Source organism: Lagenorhynchus albirostris, chromosome 6 (assembly GCF_949774975.1).
Source record: "Lagenorhynchus albirostris chromosome 6, mLagAlb1.1, whole genome shotgun sequence".
NCBI classification, from domain to species: Eukaryota; Metazoa; Chordata; class Mammalia; order Artiodactyla; family Delphinidae; genus Lagenorhynchus; species Lagenorhynchus albirostris.
In genome coordinates this window covers 60,841,348-60,861,123 of record NC_083100.1, presented here as the reverse complement: position 1 = coordinate 60,861,123, position 19,776 = coordinate 60,841,348, and the positions used below count along the sequence as shown (strand labels likewise).

General features: G+C 37.7%; 1 protein-coding gene across 2 annotated transcripts in view; it reads left to right on the top strand.

Annotated features, from left to right (window-relative positions):
- Positions 1-19,138, top strand: part of LOC132522306 (plasma membrane ascorbate-dependent reductase CYBRD1) — a 34,980-nt gene extending 15,842 nt beyond the window's left edge. Inside the window, exons 3-4 of one of the 2 annotated variants that reach the window (XM_060152652.1) lie at positions 14,569-14,723; positions 15,427-19,138. In XM_060152652.1, the coding sequence (XP_060008635.1) occupies positions 14,569-14,723; positions 15,427-15,727 (456 nt within the window). In that variant the 3' untranslated portion in view covers positions 15,728-19,138. The remainder of the gene's footprint in view (positions 1-14,568; positions 14,724-15,426) is intronic. The other variant, XM_060152653.1, reaches the window with a different exon arrangement.
- The last annotated feature ends 638 nt before the right edge of the window (positions 19,139-19,776 follow it).

Sequence of the window (19,776 nt, the reverse complement as noted above, 5' to 3'; positions counted from 1 at the left end):
AGTATTTATTTATTTGGCTGTACCAGGTCTTTATTGCCGCATGCGGTCTCTTAGTTGTGGCATGGGGGATCTAGTTCCCTGACCAGGGATCGAACCCAGGCCCCCTGCATTGGGAGCATGAGTCTTAATCACTGGACCACCAGGGAAGTCCCCAAAAAACACATACACTTAAGAGCACTATATTTAAATGTAAGTTAATGGAGTGAGATAGGAATTTGGCTGTTCTAGATCACAAAAGTAAAGGTTAATTTTTAATGTTTTTGGTGTTAACCATTTTGTTGAAAAATCTTTGTCAATTTTTTTGACAAACTATGTCAATTCACTTCCCTTGCTTAGTACATATATCCAACTCCTGATTGGGACATCATTGTGAACTTACTTTTCTGTGGATATAGGAGAAGAAACTGGAGTGAGTTCATAAAACCTCAAGGCATATTTTAGAATATATGAATGTATGACCTCTTTAAAAAAGGATCTCTTAGCAGGCATGTATTTGTCATTTTTCTGCTTCTTAAAGTAAGGTTTTTAAAGCCTTAAGCCTTTTTGAATTTTAAGTAAGTAAAAGTTGATATCTATATGGACACTATTAATAATTTAAGTTTGCATTAGCATGCCTGGAGGTAGGGATTGGTGGATTGAAAGGTGCCAGACAGAAGGGGAGCATAGGGAGAACCCTGTATCAAACATGATCTTACTGATCAAGAAGGAACAAGGAGAATATCTCAAATTGGGTGGCTGAGCCTAGCCCAGATCTCCTGCCCTCAAAGTTGATTTTCCCTCAGTGTTCTCATCTGGGAGACAGCGTCCTCCTCTGCTGCCAGCTGGTGGACCCTCTCCCTTCAGAGAGTAGGATGGCAAGAGCAGGGGCCATTGAGATGCTGCCAGTTGCTTTGGGGACCCCCTTGGTCTACTAGCATCTCTTCAGGACTTTCCTAGCTTTCTGTTCTGCTTTCAGCGGTTTGTTCCCCTCCCTTTGCCTCACCTCCTTTGTGCCACACCAGAATGCAGGATATTAGAGCCAGAGCGCAGTGTGAGGCATTCTGCTTACCTCACGTAGTCCTTCAAGTGAGACAGTCTTTACAGATGCTGAGGACGCACAGGTTACAGAGCAGGAGGCAGAGCTGGGACTCAGGCGCTGGTCTTTCCAATCCTGAGCTCTCCCCACATGGTCCTGCTGTTTCCACAACATGCCCACCATCACTCAGCCCATGTTTGATCATCCTCAGTGGACGGCCATATTTCTGAGGAACAGAATGGAGACTACCCAAAACTTTATGTAGCTTGCCTGTGAGAGGGTTTATGGTTCTGAGTACAGTAGTTAAAATGCCTTTAGTGCGTTAGTTATATGCCAAGGCATTCTCTGAACATCTGGAAAGATATGCATCAGAATGTTAACAGAAATGATCTCTAGGTGGCTGGATTCCAGTTGATTATTTTTCTTTTCACTTTTTGTATCTTCTAAATACACATGCATTTCTGTATAACAATAAAAGCTTTTAAAGCTAAAAAAAAAAGTTTCCTATACTAGATATACCTTTTAATCTGGAATTTCTAAAAACCAATTTATACTGTGCTCTATATCTTAATATATAAGATTAAGAAATATCTAGGAATTAGCAAAAAAGAATATTTATTGGAAAATATATGGGTGTTAGATAAAATGGTTCTCAGAGGAATATAGGCTTAAATGCCTTTATTTATTGAAAGAAAAACTTAAAATATGTAAATGGAGTATTCACTTAAGAAACTGAAGTTCAATTATATCTCGATAAAACCAGGAGAAAAAAAAAGAAACTAAAAGAGAACAGCAAAATATACAAGGAAAAGTAAACACCAAAAAAAAAAAAAATCCGTGAACAGTTGTATTAGTTTTCTATTGTTGCCATAACAATTTACCACAAACGTAGTGGCTTAAAACAACCCAAATATATTATCTCACAGTTTCTCTACATCAGAAGTCCAGATTGGCTTGGCTGGTTTCTCTGCTCAGGGTCTCACAAGGTCAAAATCAAGGTGTTAGCTGGCCTGGGCTCTTATGGAAAGACTCTGGGGTAGAATCACCTCCCAAGCTAATTTAGGTTGTTGGCAAAAGCTAGTTCCTTGCGGTTGTAAGACTGAGGTCCCCATACTCTCACTGACTGTGGGCTGAGGGTTGTCCTTAGCTCCTCTCTCTGTTCCTTGCACATGGCCCCCTCTGTCTCACTGGCTTGGAATCTCTCTGACTTCTCCTTCTTTCTCCTCTTCATCTCTTCTTCCTCCAGCCAAAGTTCTCTGTTTTTGAAAGGGTTCATGTAATTAGATTGGGCTGCCCAGATAATCCAGGGTTTTCTCCCAATCAGAAAATCCATAACCTTAATTACATCAGCGAGGCATCTTTTGCCATGTAACATAACGTATTCATAGCTTGCAGGGATTAAGTTGTGGACATCTTTGGGAGGCGGCATGATTTAGCCTATCACAACCATAAATTAAAAATAGAAGAAATTACAAATAAAATGAAAAGCTGGTTCTTTAAAACAAGTAGAATAAAATAGATAAACCACTGCAAATCTGATTGAAAAAAGCACAATATACAACATTAAGAATAAGAAAGAAATATAGTCATAGATATAAATAATATTTTAAAATTAGGACAGTTTATTAAATTTATTAAATTATTAATATATGGTAATATTCTTAAAAATCTTAAAGAAAGAAAAAAGGATTGTTTTCTTGACAAATATAAACTACCAAATTTGACCCAAGAGGAACTAGAAAACCTAAACAGACCAATAACATTATAAGCAACTGGTAAGATCATTTGAAATCTATCACTAAAAAAGACATCAGGTCCAGATTGTTTTATACCTTTGACCTACAAGGAACAGATACTTTAAACTGATCCAGTGCACTGGGAGAAAACAAACTCCTCTTAGATGTTGCCCCATTGTGCACTCCATACTTCACATCTAAGGTGGCAGCTCTGATGATAAACACCTTTACCAATATCAAACAGCAAACATCAGCTTAAACTGTGAAATACTGAAGACACTTCCATTAAATAAATAAGACATTGATGCTTGGTACCTTTGTCATTCAACTTTGTTTTAGAGGTTTTAGCTAATGCATGAGATAATGAAAAAAATCTGTATAAATAATAGAAAATTTGTGACTTTTTTCCTGTTTGCAGATCATATAATACATGTTTAGAAACACAAGAGATAGGTAAAATAATGAGAGAATTTGGAAAGGTATCTGGATATAAGATAGCCATGCAGAATCCAATAACTTTTGCCCATTCTAGAAATAACCATTTAGAATAAGAAGTAGAATCCTGTAAATCTTATAGTAGAATACTATAAAAACTTATTGAAAAACAGAAAACATGGTATGAATAGAAGGATACCATGTTACTGAAAGAGAAAAATTAATATAGAAATATCCTTCCCTCTTCAACTAATATTTATAGTTAATATAATTCTAATTTTAAACCCAATGGGAGTTTTAAACTTTATGCAGAAAAACAAGTATCCAAGGATAACCAAGAAAATTTTGAAGAAGAGAAGGGAGACCTGCTTTATTCAAAACAAGGTACTCACACAGGAATAAACAAAATATATCCATGGCAAGAACAAAGAGGACAGAAACAGCCCAAGTGTGTATAAGAACTTTTTCTATGACACTATGGTATTTCAATTTACCAGGGAAAGAATGCTTATTTAATCAATGTTACCTTCATAATTGGCTATCCATTTGGAAAAAACCAAACAAACAAAAAGACTCTGTACATCACACAAAAGAAAAAAAAATTCCAGATACAGTAGATTAAAGGTATGAGTATAAAAAATCCAAAATCAGTGAAAAGAGAAAAAGAAAATTAAGAAGCATATAATCTGTATAATATTGAGGTAGGGGAGGCCATAAGGTTGACAAGAAATCTAAAAACCATAAAGGAAAAGAAAGACATTTATGACTACATAAAATTTTTTTTTAATTATAGTCATTTCTCAGTATCTTTGGGGGATTGTTTCCAGGACCCCCTCGGACACCAAAATCCAAGGATGCTCAAGTTTCTTGTATAAAATGGTGTAGTATTTGCATGTAACCTGCACACATCCTCCCATATACTTTAAATCATCTCTAGATTACTTACAATACCTAATACAATGTAAATGCTCTGTAAATACAATGTAAATCCTATATAAATAGTTGCTGGTCTGCGGCCAATTCAAATTTTGCTTTTTGGAACTTTCCGGAATTTGTTTTTTGGGAATATTTTTGATCTGTGGTTGGTGGAATTTATGTATGCTGAGCCCGTGGCTATGGAGGGCTGACTGTGTATGTGACAAAAGATATTCAAGTCAGCAGGAACTGCACAAGGAGATATGGGGAATAATCATGTCATGTGTTAAGGGTTAATGTGTTTAATATACAAAACAACTCCTAAAAATTAATAATAAAAAGTCAACCTAATAGAGCAATGAACAAAAGAGTTGAACAGGCAGTTCAAAGAAGAATTAAATCACCAATGAGCATATGATAAAATGTCCAACCTCACTAAGAAGTTAGGGAAATGTAAGTTAAAACAACAATAAAGTAACGTTTTCTCCCATGAGACTGACAGAACAACAATAGTGATATCCATTGCTATCATAGATGTGAGGTAAGGATGAACTTCTGCCCTGCTGGTGGGAAAGTGAATTGCCACCGAATTAGGGAAGTAGTTTGTTAATATCTATTATTTTTTTAAAAAATATACTTACTCTTACACAACATTGTAAATCAACCATACTCCAGTAAAAATTTAAAGTATATATATATATATATATATATATATATATATATATATACCTTTTAACATACTGATCCCACATTTGGGGAGAGTGGAAATAAAATACTGTCACAAAAGGAACTCTAAGAAGGATTTTTAGTGTGGCAATGTTTGCAGGAAACGGGAAGCAACCTAAATGTCCATCAACAAGGGAATGGCTAAATAATTTGTGGTAAATCCATGTTGAATATTATACAGCTGTTACAAAGAACGTAACTATGTCTACTGATCAAGAGTGAAATCAGGGACTTTCCTGGTGGCGCAGTTGTTAAGAATCTGCCTGCCAATGCAGGGGACACGGGTTCCATCCCTAGTCCAGGAAGATCGCACATGCCAGGGAGCAACTAAGCCTGTGCACCACAACTACTGAGCCTGCGCTCTAGAGCCTACACTACTGAGCCCACGTGCCACAATTACTGAGGCCCGCAACGCCTAGAGCCTGTGCTCCGCAACAAGAGAAGCCACCGCAATGAGAAGCTCACTCACCACAACGAAGAGTAGCCCCTGCTCACCACAACTAGAGAAAGACCGTGCGCAGCAACAAAGACCCAACACAGCCAAAAATAAATAGATAAATAAATATTTTTTTAAAAAGGAGGAAAGAAAGGGGGCTAGCAACAAAGCAATACAACCAATACAAGCTGAAAAGTCTTCACCCTTCCTCGTGTTTGTCTATGAATTGCAAAGCATTTTAAGTTGTAGGTATTTTTTCTACTTGTGAGATCTAGCCTCTGGGAGATTTCTAAAAAAATAACAAACCATTGTGTGTATGTAGAAGTTATGAATCATAATAAAGTTAACTCATGATTCCACCATCCAACTTAATTTAGAAAACATAGAACACCTCCTCACCCCCAACTTGATCCCACATCTTTCTACCTATCCCAACCCCTGGAGGTAACCATTCTCCAGAAGTTTTTTTCTCATTCCTGTTTTCCTTTATAATTTTACCACATACTGTAAATTCCCAAACAATATGTTTATTTTTTACTTTTTAAAAAGCAGTATCAAATGTATTCAATTACAACTTTTTTTTTCTTTCTACTGATTCAACTATATTGATTCCTCTAGGTGTAGTTTATTCATTTTTACTTGTTTTTTTTCCTCAAAGAATTTTTTTTTTTAATTAATTTATTTTTGGCTGCTCTGGTTCTTCGTTGCTGTGCGCGGCGAGTAGGGGTTACTCTTTGTCGCGGTGCACAGGCTTCTCATTGCGGTGGCTTCTCTTGTTGTGGAGCACGGGCTCTAGGCGCGCAGGCTTCAGTAGTTGCGGCACCTGGGATCAGTAGTGGTGGCACACGGGCTTAGTTGCTCTGTGGCATGTGGGATCTTCCTGGACCAGGGCTTGAACCCATGTCCCCTGCATTGGCAGGCGGATTCTTAACCACTGTGCCACCAGGGAAGCCCTTCATTTTTACTTTTGTATTCCACTGTATAAATAAGCCATACATTTACTTATCTATTCTCCTGCTGTTAGACATTTGGGCAATTTTCAATTGTTTTCTGTTACAAACAATGCTGCACTGAACATTCATATACACATCTCTTGGTCCTCATATGCAAAGGTTTCTCTGGCGGTATACTTAGGACTGCAGTTATATACTCAGTCTAAAAGAGTAACATCAACTTGTTTGCCAAAGTGGATGACCCAAGTGTGTTCCTGCCAGCAGCAAATAAGAGTTCCCATATGGCACATCCTTGCCAGCATGCATCCTCTTCAAACTTAAAATATTGCCGAACTAGTGGGTATAAAAGGGTGTCTTCTTGTGGTTTTATTGTTTATTTCACTGATTGCTTATGGTTCACCTCTAAAAAAATACCTGTTCATGTCTTTTGTCCATTTCAAAAATGAGTTTGTTTTCCTTTTTCTTAAAGATTTATAGGTGTTCTGTGTCAAATTCCTTTTCATTTATATGTATTGCATATATCTTCAAGCTTTTGAAACTTGTATTTTCTCTTTTGTTAGTACTTTTTGACAAATAGGAATTCTCAATTTTTTTCTGTTTTTTTTTGCACGGTCCTCTCACTGTTGTGGCCTCTCCCGTTGCAGAGCACAGGCTCCGGACGCACAGGCTCAGCGGCCATGGCTTACAGGCCCAGCCGCTCCGCAGCATGCGGGATCCACCTGGGCCGGGGCACGAACCCGTGTCCCGTGCATCGGCAGGCGGACTCTCAACCACTGCGCCACCAGGGAAGCCCAGGAATTCTCAATTTTAATGAAATGAATTAATCATCTTTTCCTTTAAGATTATTATTTTTTGTTTTGATGCCTTGTGTATGAAATCCTTCCCTACCCTGAGGTCAAAACAAACGAGATTCTTAGGTTCTACTCCAGACCTCCTGGATCAGAAAGTCTGGGTTGGTTGGGGGCGGGGGCGAGCCCAGTAGTATGTGCTTTCATAGGCCCTACAGGTGATTCAGAGGCGCACTGATATTTGAGAGCAATTGGTCTAAGAGAAAAGCCTACAAATAGCCAAGATGTTACATTACAGTAATATTATTGGAAACTTTAATTTCTCTATGTTTTCTAAGAATATTAAAGTTTTGTCTTTAAGTATTTAATTCATTTAGAAGTAACTTAGTTCATGAAGTGATATTGTTATCTAGCTTCATTTTTTCCATAATGATAAACTCTTTCCCTGGCATCATTTATTGAATTGTCCCTGTCTTTGCCACTTATCTGCACTGCCAGTTTTGTCGTATGTCTTTTCCTCTGCGTCTTAGCCAGTGGAATTGAAGAGTATAGAAGTATTGAAGTATATAGAAGTATTTACGAGGTATAGAATAGAGGTAGAGATAAAAATCTTTGAATTGTTCTTATTTTAAAGAGAATACTTCTAATATTTCACTATTCAGTGCAGATGTTTCACATTTCCTCTAATTCCAGTTTGTGAAACCATTTTGTTTTTCTTTCGAAATCATGAATGGATGTAGAATTTTTTGTGTATGTTGAGATGAATATGGTTTTTCCTCTTTAATTTGTTAATGTAATCAATCACATCATTAGATTTTCTACTATTAAGCTTGGGTGAATTGAAAACATTTTTAATTGTTTCAAGATTCTCTTTTGCCCTCTGAAATATTCAGATTCTTATCTCCGGTTGTTTTATTTGTGTGCTAACTAGGCTTCTCAGAAATGTCATGTCACAACTTTCTGACTTTTGTTTAGCAGGAGAAAATGTGGTCCCTTGGCTTCTTCCTTGCTCAGATCCAGAGAGCTGGTAGTATTTAAGAACACAGGACTTGGACTCAGGAAGACCTCAGTTTGAATCAGTTTCATTCATTTGTAATTTGTGACCTTGGACATGTTATTGAACTTTTTCGGACTTAGTTTGCTCACCTAGAAATTAAGATTTTCATACATCCTTCACAACATCATAAGAACCAAAGACAAATAATGCATGGAAAGGCTCAGCCTAGGGCTTAGCATACTGGAATGACACAAGTAAGCTGTTGTTATTAGAAGTGTAAGTCTTGTGGTAGGCTCCTTTATGACCTGAAGATGGCATTTTTCATTTCAACTATAGATCATAGACACCTTCATGGTTGAGAATATGCATTTTATGTCATTGAAGTTTTATTCCTAAATCCATCCATTTATTCAACAGAGTTAAATACCTGCTATGCGTCAGATACCTGTCTAAGTTATGGGGCATACATTGTTCCACAAGACACGCATGGGCCCAAAGAGACATGCTCTCTGCCCTCATGAAGCTTACAGGGGAAGACAGGTCATTGAGTATTTGGTAGATTGGATGGGTATGGAGTGTTCTAGGAGAGCTCTCATATGGTATAGAGAATAAAGGAAGTCAGATCAAGAACTGGAGTCATGAGGTCTGTGGTCAAAGCGGAAAGAGTATTCTATGAATGGAATAGTATATGGGTAAAAATTTGCTTTATTTGAGAAACCAGAAGGAGTTTGAGCTGCCTGGAGTGGGGTATGGAAGATGAATTGGAGGCTGGACAGGGATAAATTTAGGGAGACTAGGTTGAAGATGTTTACAAAGGTTCTGATGAGAAATGATGGTGGCCTGGAGGAGTAGCAATAGCAGTTAGCAAAGCGTATAGTTCCTAAAGATATTTAGGAGGTAGAATTAATGAGATTTGGAAAGTCAGTGATACAGGGGATGAGAGAGAGTCACTTTCAGGCTTGAAAAAGTGGGGGTGGGATGAGAAAGGGAACATTAGAGGGGGAGGAGAGGGCTTTAGGAGTGCCAGATGCTACTGAGAAGTCAAGGAAAATAAGGTCTAAAAACTATCCATTGGATTTAGTGATCTGGAAGTCACTGATGACCCTGGAGAGCAGTTTCCTTGGTGGGCAGAAGCCAGATTTCAGTAAATTGAACAGGAAATAGAAGGTGATGTTGACTGAAAGAAAATGCACAACATAAGAGCTGTGAGTTTAAGTTTTATTCAGGGTCTTACTGAGGACTATAGTGTGGGAGACAGTCACTCAGTAGCTCTGAGTAAACTGCTCCAAAGAGGCAGGAGAGAAGCCAGTAAGTATATATGTGATTTGGGGCTTGGGAATACATGCAGTCAAGTAACATCTTGGTAAAAGATTACTGCTAGTCCCAAAGAACAGATATCTCAAGTTTATGACTTTAGTGTTTTTCTAATGTATGGGAAGATGCAAGAGTCTGAGCTCATTAGAATTCTTCCTGAGATGTACATCTAACTATCTAAGGGGCCTATTTGTCCAAAGAACAGAGCATCCTGTTTATGTCTTCCTTTCCTCTGTCTGTTGGTCAGTGACTGCAGCAGGTTAATCCTTGTAGAATTGGGTATTGAGCAAAATTCTCTTTTTTCCTCCTTTGTTTACAGTGAGAAAATAGAGACAACTCAATAAAGAGGTTTGGGTAAGAAGGGGAAGCGAAAGAGAGGTTGGTAACTGGTCAGAGACAAGAGTCAAGTCAGGTGCTTGGGTGCTTTCTTTTTTACTTCATTTTGTTGGGAGAATCTTGGGCATGTTAAAATGCTCACTGGATAGCACCATAGAGAAGGAAAGGTAGTGAATACTGGAGAGATGCAATAATTTATAGCTATGTCTTCAAGAAGTAGGTTGTGGAGACTGCTGGAAAATTGGAGGACACCAACTCCATTGCAACTGAAGAAGGAAAGGAATTGTTCGCTTGGGATGGTTTTTTGGTTTGTTTCGTTTGGTGGCAGAAAAATGAGGCTCTTCTCTGAAGTTGCCTCTGTTTTCCCATGAGGTGGTAGTAGGATCATCTGCCAATAGTGGGGAGGCACACAAGAGAGCCAGAGGTTTGTGTCTGGGAGAAACATGGAGGACCAGTTGATAAATCATACAGTAGGAGGATTGTTGAGCAGCACGGAAGTGCTTATAGCCATGAGCATCATAACCATGAATTTATAGTGATGCTAGTCCCCTTGACTGCATGATTTACTCCAGTGGGACCTAGCATACCAGGGGTAGTCCTGAAGATGTCTGAGCCAGGTTGAGGTATTGCCAGGTGGACTTGATGAAAGACAGTGTAGCAAGAAAATGTAGGATATTGACAGGAGACTTCAATTTGAATGTCTGTCATTTCTTTTTACAAAAAACTATGGATATATTCTAGTTGGTTCTGATTAGGTGTTTTTACCCCTAGAAAATATGCTGTTATGTTTGAAAAACACAACTTGCAAATAACCTAAGACAGAGCTTCTCAAAGAGTGGTCCCTAGGACAGCAGCATTAGCATTACCAGGGGAGTTAGAAATAGATTCTTAGGCTCCACTCCAGACCTACTGAGTCAGAAACTCTAGGGATGTGGCCTAGAAATATGTGCTTTAAATGAAGGAATGAGTGAATATAGTTATCCTTCAGTAACTGCGAGGGATTGGTTCCAGGACCCCCATGGATACCAAAATCTGTGGATGCTCAAGTCCCTTATATAAAATGGTGTAGGGACTTCCCTGGTGGCACAGTGGTTGAGAATCCGCCTGCCAGTGCAGGGGACACGGGTTCAAGCCCTGGTCCAGGAAGATCCCACATGCTGTGGAACAACTAAGCCCATGCGCCACAACTGCTGAGCCTGCACTCTAGAGACCGTGTGCCACAACTACTGAAGCCCACGCACCTAGAGCCTGTGCTCTGTAGCAAGAGAAGCCACCACAATGAGACGCCTGCATACCGCAACGAAGAGTAGCCCCCGCTCGCCACAACTAGAGAAAGCCTGTGCGCAGCAACAAAGACCCAATGCAGCCAAAAATAAATAAATAAATTTATATTAAAAAAAAAATGGTGTAGTATTTGCATATAACCCATGCATATCCTCCTGTATACTTTAAATCATCTCTAGGTTACTTGTAATACCTAATACAATGTAAATGCTATGTAAAAAATTGCCTGGCAAATTCAAATTTTGCTTTTTGGAACTTTCTGGAAATTAAAAAAAATATTTTCCATCAGGGCTTCCCTGGTGGCGCAGTGGTTGAGAGTCTGCCTGCCGATGCGGGGGACACGGGTTCGTGCCCCGGTGCGGGAGGATCCTACATGCCGCGGAGCGGCTGGGCCAGTGAGCCATGGCCGCTGGGCCTTTGCGTCTGGAGCCTGTGCTCCGCGATGGGAGAGGCCGTGGCAGTGAGAAGCCCGCCTACCAAAAAAAAAAAAAAATTTTCCATCAGCAGTTGGTTGAATCTCTGCTGGCTATATATACAATAGCAGAAAAATGAAGAGGAGCTGGGAGGAGCCTCCATATAATAATCTGTAAATCACTTGATTCACATTAAATCCACCTGTACCCTTAAAGAAAAGCAAATCAAACCTAATACAAAAGCTAGCTAAGCAGATGTTTCCTCGTCTCATTAATGACTTTTGCAAATAAAAGCTTTTATTATGTCTAAAAGTTTACACATATCTTTTTTTAAAAACTCATCTGTTTCATAAAGTGAGATAAAACTGGCATAGTAAAATACATTTGTATCTTTAAAGGACAATAATAATCAACTGAGAAAAGCCCAGATATCTAACACAGGAACTTTAAAAGTAAACTTTCATTGTATATTTCTAATTATAAAAGTAATATACATTTATTTAAAATTGTATAAAATCAGAAAAATCCTCAAATCACTGATAATGCCATAATCTAGAGATATCATTATATTTTGGTTTATTTCCTTTAGGCTCTTATTATGCCCATGAATATATAGTTAAGAAAAAAATTTAAGCATAATTAGAATCATACTACATCTTCACTTTCATATCTAAATAATAACTTTTTAAATGAGATTTTACTTTTCTTTAGCTCTCCTAAGAACTCCATAGTGGTGAAGAGCAGTTTTCTGTAGGTGATGGTTCCTAAACTCTGGAGCACTTCGTTTGCACTTAATAAGTGTTTGTAGACTGAAGGTAGCAGTCTACTGCCTTCACTTTTAGGGATTTTCCAGAATGCACTTAACCCATATCTCTGAAATAACTTGAGCGAATCAAAAGCAGTGGTCTTCAGACTGCAACATGGAGCAAGAATCACCCTGGCATTCCATCAAAATGCAGATTCCTAAACACTACTTCCAGAAATTCTGATTTAGCAGATTTGGATGTGGCACAGGGATCTCTTTAAATAAACACCTCAAGAGTTTCTGATACAGGTCTTCTATGAACAACATTTCAAGAAACACTGACTTAAAGGAACTTAAGGATTTTGTAATATTCAGTCCACTAGGATTTAAGTTGCCCTATTACTTGTAAGATAGTAAGGCTAAGATGGTTAAAAGGAAATAGAGAATGATTAATATAAATTTTAACTTTTTATAAGCTATTATACATTTGCATAATTTGGAACCCTTTTAATCAAAGTTAAGTGTTCTGTAATTTTTTCCTTTCCTTTTAAAAGTAATTTTCTGTTGTTGAAAAAAAAATGTTTTCATGGGGAAAGTAAGATTTAGGAGAGTTAAATCGTCCTGGGGTCCTGTATGCAAATTTCTGGTGTCCCATCTACTTAGATCATTAAGCTTTATGGGATTACAAGAGACACACATGATAAATCCTGAAAGAAATAAGAGAAAACAGTAAGAATCATTCAAAACAATAAGAATCTTAGGAATAGAAAGGCAGGATAACAGGAATATGGAAAAATATATATATTTACATGGATAAGTCACAGAAAAGATATGGTGACTTACTCGTAGAAATGTATTTGTGCTAAATCCTTGACAGTCACTCACCTGAGCCCCATTTTTGTATAGAAAGCACAACCTGTACATCAGGATGCTTACCCTTTGATACTAAAAGAATCACTAAAGATCACTGAAGGAGAATTAGGAACACTGAACCACCAAGGGGGACTCTCTGAACCATTTCTAATATACTCAGGCATCTGTGGTATTAATGGACAATAAAATATGCAAACCAGCCTATTGCATGCATTTTCAGTTACTTTCCATTCATTACTGTTGCCTTTACTCTGATTCTAAATGTGTTTTAGGGCATCACACCCCTTCTGCCTTCATTCCTCTCTGTCCCCCGTTAGTCCTTTGATATCAATCAGGAAAAATGAACAGTGACGCTAGTGTTTCTCCTCATTCTCATAGTTGTTTTGTTAGAGTGGTAGATACCAAAGAGATACCTGAAAAAGAAGTCTCTTTAAACTCAGTAACTCAATGGTCACTGAGTCATCTTTATTTTCTGGAGGAGAAGAGATTACTTAATGGGCAGGGGTCTGGGGCAACAAAACAAAACTGTGAAAGCATTAACAGACTTTAGTTTATGTAATAATCTTGTTGTCTTCTCTGCAGAGAAGTATCCCACTAGGGATTTAATTATCAAGGAAATGCAGAGAATTTTCTGCAGAACTTATTTCTTCCTCATAAAACAAAATTGCCAGGTTTTTTCCACATAGTTTTTTAGGTTGAACTGAATAAATGTGTTCTATTGTATTTGGATTTAGTGACTTAAAAATCTTTTACTTCCCTTCCTACTTGGCAACCTTAAGGAAATTGATAAAAAGCAAATAAGTATCAGAATGTTCACTGTAGCCTTGTTAATGATAGCAAAAAACTAGAAACAGAAATGTCCATTAATAGGGAACTGAATAATTTGTTACAGTCTTAGAATGTCAGCCATTAAAAAGAATAAACTAGATACATGCATCGATATGAAAAGATCTCCAAGATACACTATTCAGGGAAAAAAGCAATATGCAGAACAAATATGTATAGTAAAATCCCACTTGTACTTTAAAAAACTGTCCCCCTCTCTTTTTTAAAAAATTTTATTGAAATATAGTTGATTTACAATGTGTTAGTTTCAGGTGTACAGCAAGGTGATTCCGTTTTTTATATATATATATGTATGTATATATACACACACACTGTATATATATACACATACACACACATATATATATTCTTTTTTTAGATTCTTTTCCATTATAGGTTATTACAAGGTATTGAGTATAGTTCCCTGTGCTATACAGTAGGTCCTTGTTGTTTATCTGTGCTGTTTATACAGTAGTGTGTATATTTTAGTCCCAACCTCCTATTTCATCCCTTTGGTAACCATAAGTTTGTTTTCTATGTCTGACTTACTCTCTTTTTAAACACACATGTGTGCACACACACACGCTTGTTTAGTCATAGAAATTTTCTGGAAGGATACTCGAGAGAGTGAGTGGAACTGGAATGGGGAAACTTCATTTTATGCCCTTGGTTCTATATGAAATGTTTTCTCATTTTGTACATATTGCTTCTATAATAATTTTAAAATTAGTTAAAACTTACAATTAATTGATAACTTTTGTACTTTTTGATGTTTAGCTTCTCCTAGGTTTTTTTGTCTTTCTGCTTCCTTGGGCTCCACTTTCTCTCCGAGCACTTCTCATGCCCATACATGTTTATTCTGGACTTCTCGTCTTTGGAACAGTGATTGCAACAGTACTTATGGGAGTGACGGAGAAACTGATTTTTGCCCTGTAAGTTGCATAGTTTTCCTAATTGCAATTCTTAAGCTACAAAATGTTAAATACTTGTTCATTGGACAAATATAAATGTAACAAAAATTTTTAAATGTTGAAAATAGAAAATTTAAATATTTTAGAAATGTATTATATTATACATGTGATATAACATTAATAATGCTTGGAAGAAAAGCCAAACAGTCCAACAAATTGTACTACTCTTACAAAACAACTATTGAAGTTATGCATGCCCTTTCAATCGTTTTGATGTGTATGTTTTTATATTAACTGTAATTATGATATACCTACATTTTTGTATCATTTTTTAAATTTTAAGTGATGCAGGTGTTTTAGATGCTATATTATTTTCATACTTATGATTTTTAACAATTTCATACTAATCCATTGAGTGAATTATAGCATATCTTAAATTTCTTCTTAATGTCAAGCTTTAAGGGAATTTACATTGAAGCTGTACCAGTGTGCATTTTGAGCAGATAAATTCAAGACTGTTTGGCATGTTGCTGTATCACCCTAATTTTTTTAAATTTAATTTTATTTTTTTATACAGCAGTTTCTTATTAGTTACGTATTTTATACATATTAGTGTATATATGTCAATCCCAATCTCCCAATTCATCCTCCCCCTCCCTCCCAGCTTTCCCCCCTTGGTGTATCACCCTATTTGTAATTGGACACACTCTCTCCTTTTTTGCAGGAAAAATCCTGCATACAGTACATTCCCACCAGAAGGTGTTTTCACAAATACCCTCGGCCTTCTGATTCTGGTGTTTGGGGCGCTCATTTTTTGGATAGTCACCAGACCACAATGGAAACGTCCTAAAGAACCAAATTCTGTCCTTCTTCAGCCAAACGGAGGCGCTCCAGAGGGAATGGAAGGTTCCATGGCAATGAACTTTGGCAATATGGACAAATCAGATTCAGAGTTAAACAGTGAAGCAGCAGCAAGGAAAAGAAACATCACCCTTGATGAGGCTGGACAGAGATCAACCATGTAAAATGGGCTAGAGATGTAGCCATATAACTTCCATTAGTTCTACAGTTTAGCTTCTCTTATTTAGCCATAAGATGATTGAGCTCCACAGACTCAATATTTATTCTAATCATAAAGTAGGATTTCTTGAAAGCATTTGTATTGGTTGAGGCCTATGAACTTACCTGAATTGGAAGGGAGATGATCAATGTAAATAACAGCAGGCGTAAACTGTGGTTATATTACCTTGTTCTTGAGGACCAAAGCATTTAGCACAGTGCCTTGCATAGAACAGATGATCAAAATGTATCTATTGGTTGGTAAATTTGATAAACTGGCAGCTTCCCTGGCCTCTTGTCATGCAGTCATTTTCTGTTAATTCTGGGAGTCCAGTTGTAAAGTTTTGGAATCAGATCATGCATATGTGGGACAGGGTTAATGCTACACAGATGTCATGACTAGAGCACAGAAAAAAATTTAGGAAAGTAACTGGTTCCCTTTTCCCTGTGCCTACCCTTTGCTCCCTCCCCAGCTGGTTTATCCTTAGATTGGCCCTGGAGACCAGGGTTTGTATTAGGGCATTTTGGAGCAGTGATAGGGCTGTAGGTAGCTGAAGATCTTGCCTGGTCGGACCTGGAAGTTTTTCCAAAACTGACTTAATCCCAAGGCTTCCTTGGGTTTGGTATACTTTATGATCCAGATTCTAAACTTAATTAGGATGAGAATATGCCTGAATGCTTAAGCAGTATAAACTACTCCACAAACCTTAAAGAGCACTTTTCCCCAAGTTTCTGGTTTTTTTAAACATGGAACTTACTAAGTGTCAGACACTATTCTAAGCACTTTATAAATCTTAGCTAATTCAACCCCCAGACAAAACTTTTGCGGTAGGCACCATTAAAAGCTCCATTTTACAGATGAGAGATCTGAGGCTTGGAGAGGTTAGTAACTTGCCCAAGGTCACACATCTCAAAACCTGGCAGTTTGGCACCTCAGTTCAGTCCATGATCCTAACCACCTCACTATGCTGTTTTTTCTGTTACATGCTAATTTATACCTGTTTTGACCCACCCGTGGATAAACCTCATTTGGTGGAATGCAGTAGAGTTGTTAAAATTTACCTTCTGGCTCTGTTTCCAAGGCAGATTTCCCAAATAACCAAGGAGAAAGGCCTACCCTTACCTGGAAATTCATCATGGGCACCCTGCCACGGCCAACAAGCCATGGCTTACCTTGATGCCCCTTTGATCTTAAATCTGTCTTGGTAGCAAAGAAAGGTTTAGGCAACAATATCGCTGCTGAGCAGCTTTGGGTTTGCAGATAGGAGAGATGGACTTCATGGTCTGCCCTTGCTCAGGGGCAAAAGCTAGGGTCCCTCCTGATTTGGGTGGAATTTTAGGGGACATCTTGTGCTTTGGTTCTCAGTAGCGAATTAAGACTCAGAGATGACAGTTTTCATGCATGAGGCCTCTGTCTAGGCTCTGGGCTGACTTAAATGAAAACCTAGAGTGGCGCCTATGCTGAAATGTTGCTTCTCATTTGGGATTGATTTTTGGTTTCCCTGCAATTTTAAACCATACAGTTTACACCAAATAAACTTAACATTTTTGGTGCTTAGTGAATTTCCTTTTAGGGTAACTGGTAATTACTTCCATAGACTGAGTACAAACTATATTCCGTCACATCCCTGAAGCTTCACAATATCCATTCAAGAGTCCCTCACCAAAACACTGTTTTCTTAATTCTATTTCCAAAATTGGCAATAGTGTCATAAGAATCCCTAGTGCCCAGCCCAATGCCTGGCACGTAGTAGACACATAAATTCAGTATAAGTAGAGCATGCTACAGTTAGGGTGCTAAGTGGAAGGAATAATTGCATTGTCACACACAAACATATTTTGGTGAATGGATATTTCATTACATAGAGGTGCACAAAATTCCAGGGCTTTTTAGGGGGAAGGGAATAGTGGCAGCCCCAAGGATTGAAGCTGCCATTCCATTTCATATAGGCCAAGAAAGAGGTTATTAGTTAAAAGTTAATTATGGATTTGGCACTAGACTATTCTGCTCCATTGAGAAGTATCTGAACACCCCTCATCTCAGCCCTTTATTTTATCCTTCTTGTGGGCTAATGTGAGGGTAATCTTACAGATATTATAGGAACTTCTTCTCTTTCTTTCTCAACCTTTATGAAAACAATGCATAGTCAAATATATCTAGAAAACCTTTCTGTTTGAGACTCTTCTTTTAATGGGCTTTTTATTCTAATGATAATTGTACCTTTATCTTTCAAAAGCTGGTTTGTCCTGCCTAAAGCATCTCCCCCCAAAATTTCTCTTTAAAAAGCCCACAAAAAGAACAGGGGAGAAGAAAGCCTTAGGTATCAGTTCTAAAACAGTGATTGAAATCTTCCCAAATAATTATAGCTTATATCACCTGCAGAGATAGTCTGGCTTGGCTTACCCCATAATCTAATTTCAGAAAAAAAAAGCTTTAACATTCATCTAAATCAACACTAAAGCCTTTTGTCTCAAAGGGTTTATTGAGAAACTCAGATGAATATACTTTTTGAATTAATGTTATCAAAAGTGTACAGCTTCCTGTGCACCTTGTGTCAAACTGAATCCACGCTCCAAATCACCTTCTTCCCTTTCCTCTCGTGGTTTCATTTAAGCTGTGTGGGTTGGAAACAGCATCTCAGAGCTTACGATCAAATGACAAAAAAGGTAATTGTACTTTTTAAGGAATACTGACAAGTGGTTTCTGTTTTCTAAAGCAGGGGTCCCCAACCCCTGGGCCGAGGACCAGTACCAGTCCACAGCCTGTTAGGAACTGGGCTGCACGGCAGGAGGTGAGCAGCAGGCGAGTGAGCGAACGAAGCGTAATCTGCCACTCCCCATCGCTCGCATTACTGCCTGAATCATCAACCCCCACTTCCATGTAAAAATTGTCTTCCACAAAATCGGTCCCTGGTGCCAAAAAAGGTTGGGGACTGCTTTTCTAAAGGACAAAAATTAAGAGGATGCCTTGTTTTTAATTAGGCTCTTTTCCCTGCTGAGTTGGAAATTCCAGTGCAATACCAGTTGACTACAACTGCCAAATCTGAAAGCCCAAAGTAAAGTTTTTGCTAATTTTATTGCAACATGATGGAATTTTTATCTTTGTATGTCCTTTTTTAGGTAACTCTGACAGAAAACTGTAACTGCTATGTCTTAGAGCTACACATAGGAAAGTAGAAGAAAAACTATTCTTTATCCCCTGCAAGGTACCTGAAAACTTTATGTGGAAAAGATTTCTATGTTTAAATTTGCCTTTTTATCTCAACACATTTATGGAAAAATATTAAATAGCCTGAATATTTTATAATTTTGTAGAAAAAAATGCATCTATTTTTTCTTGACTTTGTTTTTATATAGTAATAAAAGTTATTTTGGAAGCTATTGTGTATGTTACAATTTGTCCAGACAAGAAGTTGAAGAAGTTGTAGTCATTGTTCTTTTTTTTTTTTTTGTCCACACCACATGGCATGTGGGATCTTAGTTCCCTGACCAGGGATTGAACCCATGCCCCCTGCATTGGAAGCACAGAGTCTTACCACTGGACTGCCAGGGAAGTCCCTGTAGGCGTTGCTCTGAAAGTCTCTTTCCCAGGTTTTTTTGTTTGTTTTTCAATGGGGAAAATTTTTTTAAAAAGTTTGCTTATTGAAAACGCTGTCAGACTTCTCTATAAATTGTACTCTGAGTACCATACCTTTTACATTGCTAAAAGGATCAGAGGACTGTTTCAAAACTGTCATGGTGTCCTCCATATAGGATCTGAGCTGGAACTATACTCTGTAGTGTGGAAGGAGCCAAGATGTAAGCAATCAAAGCAGACGCAGTTTAAGTTGGGAAAAAACCTATTAAAAGTGCTGGTTATTTACAGAATTCTGTGTTCATAGTAATGTATCCTTGAGAAAATACATAATTCATAATGGATGAATTGTTGGATTTTTTTTCCAAATAAAAAAGGATAATTAGCATCTAAGTAGTGCCAATACTCATTGAATCTTAATTTAACTGTTCATTTAGTCTT